Genomic DNA, 12976 nt, shown 5'->3' with positions numbered 1-12976 from the left:
TAATTAAGACCACATCAACTTACATAGAAGCAATTAATTGCATGTAAGGAACAATGATATATTACCTGGAAATCGATACCACTTGAAACAGTTCAATGTGTGTTGCTTCACTTACTACATCATCACTATGAAATATTAACGTCATTTCTTAACTGTATCTTTATAAAAAAAAGTCAAACTAACAAAATTCTTTAGTAGTTGAAATATTCAACAAATAGATGAGTTAAAATAAAGATAAATAAAACATTGAGCATAAAAAACTCATATAAAAAATAATAGAGATAACATGATTACATGAGAAAGTAGAATACATAATATAGAAAAATGGAGAATCTGCTAATAGAAGATAAAAACGTTACAAATTAAGTGATTCAAGAAGTGACCTTTTGATATCTTTAACCTAACACCTTAATATGAGTTTTGTTTTTTTTTAAAAAAAATGACAATGGTTTAAAAAGCATAATAAAAGTAGGTAACTTAAAAGGCTAAATCATTATTGCTATATTTTTGAAATTATTTATTCCAATCCATGTATATTTTTTTATCTAGTAAAATTTTATCTAGAAATCAATTATGAATGAAGGACAATAAATTTCCACTTTAAGAATTGAATTAGGTCTTTATTATGTTATTAATTTCAGTAAGTATTATTTAATAATATCTATCATATGAACTAATATCTAAAACATAATTAACTATTATAGGGGTAAAATGATAATTCAACTTTGAATTTTGGAGCTTCACACTTATAATAATACTAGTTTTCGAAACGTGCGTTGCACGTTTACTTCATAAGGATGAATAAAATGATAAATAATTTTTGTTTTAAAAGATAAAATAAAGTAGCAAAAACAAAAATGGAGGCACACTATCTTATGATTAACTTTCTTAAAATGTCTTTTTTGTCTCATAAAAATGTTGAAATTAAATTAATATTTATACATTTCAAGAAGATAAAATGTTTGACATTAATTAGTAAAAGATGAAACTCTCCTTCTCATTAAGTAGAAGACAATTAAGTAATTCAAATTTATAAATAAAAAACTTATTAGAAGAAAATAACTAAGATTTAAAGTGCAACGATTGATATTTAAATTATGTAATTATATAAATAAAATATTAATATTTAATTAAATAAATTAGATTTTAATTTAATGGAGAGTCAAAATGACAATATTAGTATTCTTACAATTAAAAGTTTGTTAAAATATATTTTAAATTTTTTTGTTAAAAAATTAATAGGAGCAGTATTTGGTCAAAGGATAGAAGATCTTCTAACTTCTTAAGCATTTTGGTGTATCATTTTTTTGACTTTGGGATTTGGATCTCATGATAATTTTAATGAAAATTATCGAAAAGCTGTAGATTTTATCCACAAGCACATGTAAGAATGATTCTTTACAAATATTTAAAATTTAAAATGCATAAACGTAATTATTAATAATTTGAAATTAGAAAATCTTGTAGGCATTAATTGTTTTGCATGTCTTATACACTATTTTTATGATTGTATTTGTCTCATTTTCTAAAGCAAAAAACACACCCTTCAATCAAATATATTCTTAAAACAAAATTACAAATACAAAGATAAATATCATATATAGGAGCAAGTTTAGCATAACGCAACCAACGAAAAACAGAAAAATTCTAAGACAATCTTTTTCCTGTTTTTTCTTGATAATGCAAATTGAAACAAAGTTTTAGTAATAAACATTCAACTTTTTATCATAAAAAATTAAAATATTTGGAAGACAAGTTAATGGAAGTGATATTTAGCTTTGGAATATGAAGATTCACTTACAAAGTTGAAAGGTCAAGTGTTACAAAAATTTAAGACAAATATTAATTAAGAACATAAATTAATTTAGAAGATAAATCATATACATGTATCTATTTAAAGGGTAAATAATTCAAGAAAATAAATTAAATTAGATATTTTAATTAAGAATTATTCTAAAGAAGTGCAAAAGTCATTAACATTTCCATAAAATAATGTAACTTAATATTTAAATTAAATAGTTAAATATTTTTATAATATTTTAATTTATAATAAGGGTAAAATCGTAATCCAATTTTTAACTTTTTTGTTCCCTCTTATAATAATATATGATATATGATATGACTAGTGGCAATTTTAGTGACGATTATAGTTGCCCCAACCATATATTTTTGGCTGTGATTGTTATATGATCTAGTGGCAATTTCTAATGCCACTAAAATGTACTTTTTGCAGTGCCTTTATAGGAATTAGTGGCTGTTTTAGTTTCCACTTATTCTTTCTTTTAGAGGCTAATTTATATGATTTAGTGGCGACCACAATTGCCGCTAAAACTCCTCATTTTTTGTCACTAAAATGACTTTAGCAGCGACTTGAATCGCCGCTAAAACCTTTAATTCTTGTCACTAGTACTTGCTTTTAGTGGCGACTGTAAATGCCACTAAAACATCAACTTTTGACGCTAAAAGTTGAATTGTGGCGACTATAACCGTCGCTAAATCCTTTAATCTTTGTTGCTAAAAGCCACTTTTAGTGACCAAATTCATAAGTTTTAGCGGCGGAGAAGGTCGCCACTATAGTTACTTTTGCGACGACATTCAAAACTCTTAGCGGCAGTTAAAGTCGCCACTAAAACAGACTTTTAGTGACGACATTTAAAACTTTTAGCAGCAGCTAAAGTCGTCACTAAAACAGACTTTTAGCGACGACATTCAAAACTTTTAGCGGCAGCTACAGTCGCCACTAAAACAGACTTTTAGCGACGACGTTCATAAGTTTTAGCGGCGGTTAAAGTCGACGACATTCATAAGTGTTAGCAGCGGATAAAGTCGCCACTAAAGAGATTTTTAGCGACGACATTCATACCTTTTAGCGGCGGTTAAAGTCGCCACGAAAACTCACTTTTAGCGACGACATTCATAAGTTTTAGCGGCGGTTAAAGTCGTCGCTAAAGTGACTTTTAGCCCAATTTGCAACTTTTAGCGACGACTGTCACAAAAAATCTTTTTGCGACCACTAAACCACCGCTAAAACCTTTAATTTTGGTTGCTAAAACTTTTAACTGTTGTGACTAAAAAGGACTTTTAGCGGCGACTTGAATCGCTAAAACCTTTGGTTTTAGTTGCTTAAAAGTTATTTTAAGCGGCGACAGTTTTAGATACCACAATTACAATCTTTTAGCATCAATAGTTTAATGATTTAGTCGTTATTTTGGTTGTCATTAATACAATCTTGTAGCGATAATTGTCATATGATTTAGTGGCTGTTTGTTATGTGAATTCTTGGCACATTTTTGTACCATTAATTCTTTCTTTTAGCGGTGACTATAATAAGAATTAGTGGGTTATTTCTTCTGCAACTATACTTACTTTAGCAACGACTCTTATATCAATCAGTGGTTATTTTTAGTTACGTTTAGCAGTGATTCTTAGATCAATTAGTGGCGGTTAAGCTTCCACTAACATTGTCGTTTAGCAACAACTGTTCTATGGTGTAGTGGCTGTTTTAGTTGCCAACAATACCAACGTTTAGTGGCAACTCTTTTATGTGTTTTTGCGCCTTTTTTAGTTTTCACCCACAAATACTACCTTTTAGCAACGTAGTTTATTTGTATATATATACTAGTCTCTGGACACTTGCAATGCACGTGTGTTCCATGTGAATTTAGAACAGTTAGAATTTTATACAAATCATGTTAAGTAATATTTTTATTGTGCGTCAAGAAACAACAAATGAGAGGCATATTGTAATGTTTAAAATCGATTCCTCTAAAGCTACCATCAATATATCAATTCCATTAAAGCTATTATATGTAATCTTTTAACTCTGTTTAGTTGGTAACACTTCTAATAAAGTGATATGAATAATTTGAGTCAAATAACATACATACGATAATGGGGAAAAAATCACAAAAACCACACAATAAATAGAAAGAAAACTAAAACATACACGTCATTCGCAAGACTTTATTCATATAGATTATAGATAGAAAATAAATATAGAATTAATAAGCTATTCATATTCGGAAGCTACAAATTTAAAGAGGAAAACAAAAGGCACATACCATGAGAGGGAGGGAACTATTTGCACTGACAAATCCTATAATTTACAAATTATGTATGACGAAGTATGCATCATATTTTTCTCCAAAATATTATAATACTTATTTCTGACAAAAGCAAAGACAATTTACAAAGACAATTTACATATTCATTGCTTCACATATCATAACATATACATATACGATATAGAAGCACTCGAAAATTTTTTCTGAAAAATCTTTATGAGCACCTACCTCTATGTTGAGTTGGAGAAGCACTACATATAGTCACACCATTTTTAAGACACTTTTTCCGCATTAACGAGCCAATATTTAGGCACCAGAATCACTTCATATCTAGCATTATTTATTTGCATTGCCAAGCATATATGCAGGGCAAGAAACGCCCAGTCTGGCTTTTCAATGAATGTTACCTAAGAGAAAAGGAACGTAGAATTCTGCATTTCTACAAACAAGTCTTTTTGGTGAAGAACAAACTGTTTTCTAATGAACACAATTCTAGTGAAAAAATGGAAGAGCAAATTGATGTTCTATATCCAGATTTCTGAGCGCTAATCACCTACGAGTATATACATCAAGACCTACCGCACATTCTCAGCAAAGGGAATCCCATAATTTTACATCAGAAAATTATATCAGAACTCTCTTGTCGGTGAATCTTAGTAGCTTAGTTCGTTGGCTACCTGAACTTTCACTTTACAAGTGAGGGTTTGATTTTCCACCTTGTCATCCCCTCCCTGTACCCCAAGTTTGAGGGGGGGGGGGGCAAACCTTGTTTTCTTTAAGTTTTAAAGTTTTCATGCAGATACCAGGTACCAGAAAGCCTTGATGGTCATTTATATTTATTCATGTCAGAGGTACTCTCTTGTTGAAGAGAAGATCTGGGGTGGGAGCTCCCTTCATTTCTTCTGGAACCATTTGACACGCTCTCCTGTTGAAGAGCAGACCTGTGGTGGGAGCTCCCTTCATTTTTTATGGAACTATTTGACCTCTGATTGGTGCTTCCTTCATTTCTTCTGGAACTGTTTGACCTGTGATGGGAGCCCCCTTCATTTCTGGTGGAACTGTTTCTTGATAATATGCATACTGCATCAGTTGAGAAACGGCAGCTCAGCTGTACTTTATGTGTTCTTACCTTCGTTGAGCCACTAGATTTCACATTGATCATTAAAAACACCTCTTCTTCTCTTGTTTCCTCGGACCGTTTGCTTGGTGACATAACTTCAGGAATATTTTCTAAATTACGGAACTCTTCCTGATGTACCAAGATCTCTTCATCTTCACCAGATTTGATCATGCCAGCCGCAGGTGTGACCTGAATCAGATGAAACTATAAGATGACCTTGCTTGCAGAAGAGGTCTACTTTCAGTACAGAGAAGTATAACATGCTAATTTTCTATTTTATAGTATTGTGAACTCTGACTCTTGAAGTTAAGCATATGCTTTTTGCATCGTTCACAGACTCGCTACTACAAGATGTATTGTACAAAAGAAATTTCTCCTTGATCCATTTTATGATGAGAAAAGGAACATCCAATCCAACCATTGAATAAGAGTTTAATAATCCATAGACCTGGAATCACCTTAAGCCAACGGGGAAAGCAAAAGGAATCTCTGGGACGATAGCCTGATGTTTGCTTGTTCTTGTCGACAGTTGATTGATATTGGCAAGTGATTTGGAAAAAAACATTATCCTGTCTAGTACTTCTGTTGGTAATTATTAAGCTGAATGTTTCTTGATTCTGAAGAAATATTTGGCTGGTATTTACGGCTACTACAGGTATATAATACAGTTCTTCCAGTATAGACCTGATTTTATCATTATACTGGAAGATCTTCCCAAACTCTCGTCTCCTTACTGATCGATCAACACGGGAAACTTCAACACTAAATTTGCACCGCACAGGCTTGTGATCGCTATCTGTCACTTCCATGCAAGCATCGTACCTATCACATAAGTGAAATCAGTTTCTACATGGAAGCAAGAAAGACTTACTTGAAGAAAGCCCTGAGAAATCCTACTGTAAAATGGAAGCAGCTACAGGGCTCCCTAAACTGCATGGCATAGAAGGAGCTGCCCGGCTATCTCGATATAGCACTCTGTCACACCAAGCTGGAATTCGTTTCTTCTCCCCAGAATCATATCCTAAAGTGGAAAGCGAAAATGTCTTTCAGTGCTTTTTGACTTTTCATGCATTTAGCAATACAACAATCCCAAAGGGAAATCTTAAACTGGTCGTTGGACATATCTTTATCATAAGAACACTGTAGACAATTTAACTACTCCATCCGTTTCAATTTGTTTGTTTGGTTTTGTCTTGACACTGAATTCAAGAAAATAAAGAAAAAAATGAATCTTGTGGTCCTAAACATGCCATGTGGAAAGTTGCCAAAAAAGGGAAGTGACATTTTTTTAAAACGGACTAAAAAGGAAAACAAGACAAACAAGGAGTAATATTTGGCGCAGCGTAAGAATGTAATATGTTGAGTCATATGTTATAATCATTATTCATTACAAATATATCTCACCTCCTAATCCTGGTTTCCCTTTGTCAAACTTGTAAGTTGGAGGAAATTTGATGATTGCTTCGCGCATCCCTTGGAAAACTTTACCAGCTTTCATTTCTGCTCTTAGTTGATCTTTCTCTCTAAGCCAGTCAAAGCATCTTTGTGAGACAAAGTCCCTTGCTTCATCATAAGATATTCCAAAAAGACGATAATTAAGATCCCCACAGAAAATCACCATATCAGCTTCAGCAAGGTCAGGTTTTCCCTTCCCGGGACTAATTGCTGCAGCCTGAGATAGAGGAAGTCAAACTTTAGTTCAATAGAAAAAGATAGTATGAAACTGATGAATACAAATACCACGTCATACATCTGTACCACGAAGCATTTGAGCAGCGGATGACACACCAACTGCAAGAGAGAGGATCCATGGCAGGCCAGAAGAGTAAAGCAGCCACAGTAAATATGTGGAGAAGACAAGAGAGCAAGTCAAAAACAGGTATCGCAGCATACCAGCAACATTGTCAAGAAGATTAAAAGATCGAGTGAAAGCCATTGTTCTATATATATGGTCAAAATCAGCATTCCGGCGGTTGACTGCTTCTAAATGTGCCGCAAAGTGACAGTTCACGAAGCACATAATCCGATCAAATACTCTTAACCTCAAACCGACTCCCCCCTGCATTATAATTGTACAACCGTGAAATTGTGGCAGTTTATTCCCTTTTCAAAGAAAATGACAGTAATTTAGATTAGAAGCTGAAGCCCTTTATATATTGTTTTATCATCTCAATCATCTTCATTACCTCAACTTGAATAAAAACAAATCCTTTATCCAATTTGAACACTTAATAGCTTGATGAATTCTAATGACAAGATCATTGTTTTGTTATACCTCTTAACAGTAAGAAAACTTGCCTTATTACCAATGGCATGTCCAAAACCACATGCAACTGCTGCAACGTCAAGGTCCCCCACATGTACTCGAAGGGTTTTTCTCACCCTAAGTTAAGATTAACGATCAATGTTACACAATGTTCAGGAAAGTAATATTTAAGTAGTATGAATAGGCAGGAGCCAGTGGAAGGAAGATGTTGTTCTATGCTGCATGGTTTTTTTTATGAAGTAACCACACTAATTCTTACCAGATAGCAATAAGCAAGCCAGCTAGTTGCCTTGATCCTACCTTTTCAAAACTTGATCCTTCATCCAAAGTCTTCCCTATTGCATCCAGCCACCATTGTCCACTGGATGTTCCTTCTAGTCCTACCTACAGCACAGTAGACAAGATCAAGATAGCATAAGGTGTCACGATCCCCATGGGTCCAAATATTAGTATCCCTCAATCGTCAAGATACCCGTTGAAGTGTGGGACCACCTCATCTAAAAAATCTACAGTGTTAGAGAGAGCAAATCTTTTACTTATAGTATTAGAGCTAAACTCATCTTAGTTATATTGGACTCCGTTGTTATATTGTCCACGCTCCAAATGTCTAGCCCTGGCATGCAGGGGATAGAATTTTCCACATCGTCGAGGTAATGTGCTATAGTTTTCTTATATTAATGGTGTTAGAGAATCATCACTTCATGAGCTAGTTTGTTGTTTTTTTTAATCTGAGTTAGGTGCAAGGTTCATTTTCTTTATGAGATATAAGGGGTGTACTTTGATAGCTTACAGTTTCTTTTGCTGCAGACATTGCAAGAAAACCGGCTCCCATTTCTACTTCTTGCAACCCAATTACTACAATTTCAACATCCAAAATGGCAGAACTCAGCCAAGTTGCAAGTGCTTCCTGTGAGGTTTTTCCTTCAGCAACATTCCACGTGCCAACCAGAATCTTAAAATTTTCTTGTCTGGTGTATAAATGTCTTTTCTGTGCTCTTTCTGATTGCAATATTTGATCAATAGGTCCTGGAGTGGCAAGGGTCCATCCACGTATACCTCCGTGATTAGCCAAGCTAAAAACATAATCACCCCCAATTGCCATTTTTATTACAGGATCGGTATGAGCAACCCAATTAGCTACCAAGTTCCCTTCAAGGTCCAGGACCTGTACCATACCACTTATATAGCCAACCCATATTCGAGAACCATGAGCACATAAGCATAGAACAGCACAAGGATGATGATGGAAATCTTGCAAACGGTTTCCATTCCCATCCCACTGCACAAGTAAGCCATTTGAACATCCACTCCAAATCATTCCATCAGATGAAAGCACAAGGGCTTCTGTTTTCTTACTATCTTCTGAAGATGCTCCTGACCCCTTTGTTGCAACTCGACGTACAGCACCGGCAGCTCCCATTATAGCATTGCGTGAACGCTGGAAAAAGTTACCTCCTTGTGACTTTTCTTTTTTAGATTTGGTGACAGACTTGACATTACTCTCATCTTCCACAGCTTGGTCTGGCACAGATGACATATCAACCCCATTTTCAATCTGACCATCTACATTATACACTTTCAGGAGTTCCCTGGTTCGTGCATCCCTGCAGTTTTCGAACTATCAGAGTAATTAGTGGCTAGGCAATTATCAAAAAATAAAGCCTCAACTCTTACCTCTTCTTTTATGTATTAACATAGAACAAATGCATACGTCATATTCATCTGGAAAAAACATACCATAACGAGAAGGATAAAGATCCCGATGCCCACACTTTTGCTCTTACATGATCAGAGAGCAAACACTTCACATCAGAAGATGAGATGCTACATGCACCATTAACTGTAACTTGGCTTCTAAGGTTAACAAGTGACCTTTCCACAAGTAAAGAAGCAATATGTGTTTCATCTGATGATAGAGAGAGAGACTTCTGCACTGCTTCCCATGGCCAAACCTTTATAATACCGCCTTCAAATCCAGACCATATATCACCTGGACCAAGAAGAGAGTAGTCATGATAAATCGTTCTTTTGAACACTATCAGGGAGCAAAATTAAAGATAAGTTAGGGAGGTATTCACAGAGACAGAAAGAGAATATAACAATAGAACTTTGAAGCACAAAGTGTTAAGATCAATCAATGCGAAACGAGGCAGACATGGATTTATGGGTTTAAGCTAAAGTGACAGAAACGTCCAAGTTGTAACCTGGATATGTCACTTCAAATGCAGCATTATAAAACTGTGTATTTACGTTTCTTGCTATTGTTATGACTTGAAGCACGGTTATGCAAATCATTGGAGATACCTTTGGACCGCTACGATCCATAGCAAGCACACTTCTTTATTTTTATTTTTATTTTTTTTAGGAAAATAACTGTATTAATCAGCAGCACAAAGGCTGTACTGTGAGCCAAACTAGAATTCCAAAAAAAAACAAAATTTATTCCCTTGTTCATCTCACAAGGACTTCGGAAACTCTAGCAATTTTTCAGCTTCATCTACATAGCTTGCGTTACAACAAAAATGAAATAGTGATGTATAATTCATCTTGACTCTTTGAATTGTGCAACTTATATCTTCAAAACACGTTGCAACCACATTAGTATCTTGATCAATTTTCCTTGTTACTAGGAAAGAAAGATCATATGTTGACAAACAAGTAAGATCCTCTTACCCAAAACAAGATTTATATTCTAAGGGTTGGAAGTCTTAGCAACCTTAAGATGCACCGACATATCTCAACCTTAAGATAATTAAATCGACAAGACCACTTCTTCCACTGAAACGTAAGCTAACAAGAATTTCAACAGGGTGATCAGAATGAAAAAACTGTAGGATCATAATCAAGGAAAATTCAGATATTACCATAAGAAGATAGCATCAATGAAAGAACGGGACCACGATGAGCATTCCAGGAGAGACCTTCCTTGAAAGGGGAGTCATCAGAATTAGGCTGGTCTGTTCTCCAAGACCTGATCTTGCCATCCTTATGTCCACTCCAGATTAATTTATTTCCAGAATCAAACATCAAGCATAATGTTGGTGATATATCAGCTGACTCGTAAAATGGTGCTGCGTCCTCATCCCCTCTCCTTGCCCGTCCACCAATTCCTATCCCACACTCATATTGATCTGAAAAATTCCACACTCTTACACCAGATTCTTGTCCCGCCCATAATTGTGTCTCGGAACAAACAATGGTCCTCAAAAATTTCCCAACCTGCATTATTGTTTAAAATTTGAAAGGAAACTGTGAAAGGATAATAAAGAGAAAAAACTACAGTAGCTCATGCATAACTCATCAAATACATCCTATCCATATCCAAATATTGTTCGATTTATTTCCAACTTCTTTTTTGTACATTCAAAAACTGTGCTTCCAACATGTGTACCTCCGTTTTTAGGAATAATACTTAAAATAAGCCCTATAACTTGGTTTCAACTAGCATCTATGCCCTCGAACATTGGGTGTGCACAAGTAGGCACCTAAACTTGTATAAAATTGAACGAGTAGATACGCATATCCTAAGTGGCATAATACATGTAAGATGCCATATAGAACACAAAATTGTCATGTGGGACGCACATATGACGAATGTGCCTATTATTCAAGTTAAAGTATTTATTTGTGCACACTGAAAGTTGGAGGGTGTAGATGCCAACTGAAGCCAAGTAGAAGGGCATGTAGTATGCATTATTTCTACAAACAAACATAGTTCATTAGTTGTTTTTGGTGTGATGTTTCCTGAAGAAGTCATTCTAGCACTTCCAAAGTGTTTTCTCCAAAGAAAATTTTTTTCGCTAAGAAGATAATATTTTATCACATGAGTGGATGCCATTAATTTTTCATGCTTCGGAAACTTCTCCTTTGAGCTGAGGGTCTATCGGAAACAATCTGCATACATCCCAGACCTCACTTGTAGGACTACAATAGGTATGTTGTCATAGTGTACATGCCAACTTCCATTCACTTCGACTAATTCCACGAAGCTACCTCCCACCAGCACTAGAAAAAAGCTAACAAATCTCATGGATGTCATTTTTATTTTACAAGTATTTCTAACTCTTCCCCCATATCACTTATCTTAACCTTGCTTGGGCTTTTAAAAAATGCCAAAGGGTGCATGTCGGGTCCCTCCAAATAGAGGATTGGATACGGGTGTGTCATCATATTTGGAGACTTTGAGCAACATATATAGGTTTTAACCAACATTCTTATCTTGTTATTAACCTTAATGCTAAAAAAAATGAAAACAGAACACTTACATTACCATTTTCAAAAGAAAATAAACCCCGTCTTCCTCCTAATACCATTACTGCATGTGAGATAGATTAATAAAGGCATAATATATAAACATAACCCTTAACTTGGTGTCAATTCGCAACTATGACCTTTAACTTTTGGTGTGCACAAGTAGACAATTAAACTTGTATAAAATTGAGCAAATAGACACATTCGTCCTACATGACATCCTGCATGGCGTCCTACGTGTATTAGTCATGTAGGACATGTGTGTCTACTTGTTTAATTTTATTCATGTTTAAGTATCTACTTGTGAACACTCAAAGTTGGAGGGCATAGTTGTCTGTTGAAGTCAAGTTAAGGATCATATTTATGTATTATGCCGATTAATAAACAATAAAATAGTCCCCACATTTACTCCATATTTCGTTCATTAAAAACTCGTCAATGATGAAACAAATACGCATTTTTCATCACCTGTGTTTCTTTGAGGGGATGTGGCCTGATCTCAAGGTAAGTTGGACGGGCAGGATGCAGAGGCGCACGAGCTGGTACTTTAAAGCTTCCTACTCCACCACCTGTTCCTTCAAACTCCGCCAAAGGCGATTGATGATGACGATTATCATCTAAACCATCCGCTACAACCCCAACGCCTTCAACCTTTCGATTAACCAAATGGGAACCTTCTCCATCATTGTATAATCCTTCTTCTTCTCGTAACGAGCCATCATTATTGTTTTGAATGACATTATGTGTCGTCCCCTTGTGATAAACCTTTTCTCGAGCAGGTTGTGTGCAACTCGGATTATGATCCAATCCATGTACCTTATAGTCTTTGATTCCATCCATGTAATCAAATATCACTTTAAATTTCTATTCTCAGTCAGATTCATTTGTCAAATTTGCAAAAAGCTTTTGAATTTGTGTGAAGAAAAAAATCAGAGTGAGTGAAGCAGAGGGAGTGGACGTGCATGGGAAGAGGAGCAGAGTTCGGGGGAGTTGCGGAGAGAATAAATGGTCCGAAAAATATTTTCTCGAGAAAAATAAATTCGAAAATAAGAAAAATTAATTTCATAAAAAATAAAATTATAAAAATGTTATTTAATCACACCTTATCTTTACCCGTACCTAGCAACATATTTAACTAATTTATTTAAAATAAAATAAGAGAAAATGACAAAAATTTAAGAAAATAAATAAATAGTCTTCTAGTAGCTAGGTAAAGATAATGGAAAAAACAATAATATTATAAAATAATTGATAGAATTTATGAAATATTTTTTA

The 12976-nt window shown here is 34.7% G+C and overlaps 1 protein-coding gene across 2 annotated transcripts; it reads right to left on the bottom strand.

Moving 5' to 3' along the window:
- Positions 1–4478: 4478 nt before the first annotated feature.
- LOC101268374 (type I inositol polyphosphate 5-phosphatase 12-like) lies at positions 4479–12858 on the bottom strand. Of its 2 annotated transcripts, XM_004253135.5 has the most exons (12): positions 12170–12840; positions 10315–10669; positions 9188–9440; positions 8241–9054; positions 7710–7834; positions 7483–7567; positions 7078–7243; positions 6935–6975; positions 6589–6856; positions 6082–6205; positions 5643–6006; positions 4479–5373 (listed from the first exon to the last, which is right to left on the bottom strand). In XM_004253135.5, the coding sequence occupies exons 1-12, from the start codon at positions 12539–12541 to the stop codon at positions 4891–4893; spliced, it is 3450 nt and encodes a 1149-aa protein (XP_004253183.1). In that variant the 5' UTR covers positions 12542–12840; the 3' UTR covers positions 4479–4890. The 2 variants fall into 2 exon arrangements, with proteins under 2 accessions (XP_004253183.1, XP_010314789.1); XM_010316487.4 differs by having other exon boundaries at positions 6935–7243; positions 12170–12858.
- Between the last annotated feature and the right edge of the window lie 118 nt (positions 12859–12976).

This window comes from Solanum lycopersicum, chromosome 12 (assembly GCF_036512215.1).
Source record: "Solanum lycopersicum chromosome 12, SLM_r2.1".
NCBI lineage: Eukaryota > Viridiplantae > Streptophyta > Magnoliopsida > Solanales > Solanaceae > Solanum > Solanum lycopersicum.
This window is presented reverse-complemented; position numbering and strand designations above follow the sequence as displayed.

Coding starts and splice junctions, on each gene's coding strand:
- LOC101268374 (XM_010316487.4), bottom strand. CDS start 12,541: ATGGATGGAATCAAAGACTATAAGGTACATGGATTGGATCATAATCCG. Junction 10,670..12,169: donor ATCCCCTCAAAGAAACACAG/GTGATGAAAAAT, acceptor ACAATAATGCAG/GTTGGGAAATTTTTGAGGAC. Junction 5,374..5,642: donor GCTTTCCCCGTTGGCTTAAG/GTGATTCCAGGT, acceptor CATCTGATTCAG/GTCACACCTGCGGCTGGCAT.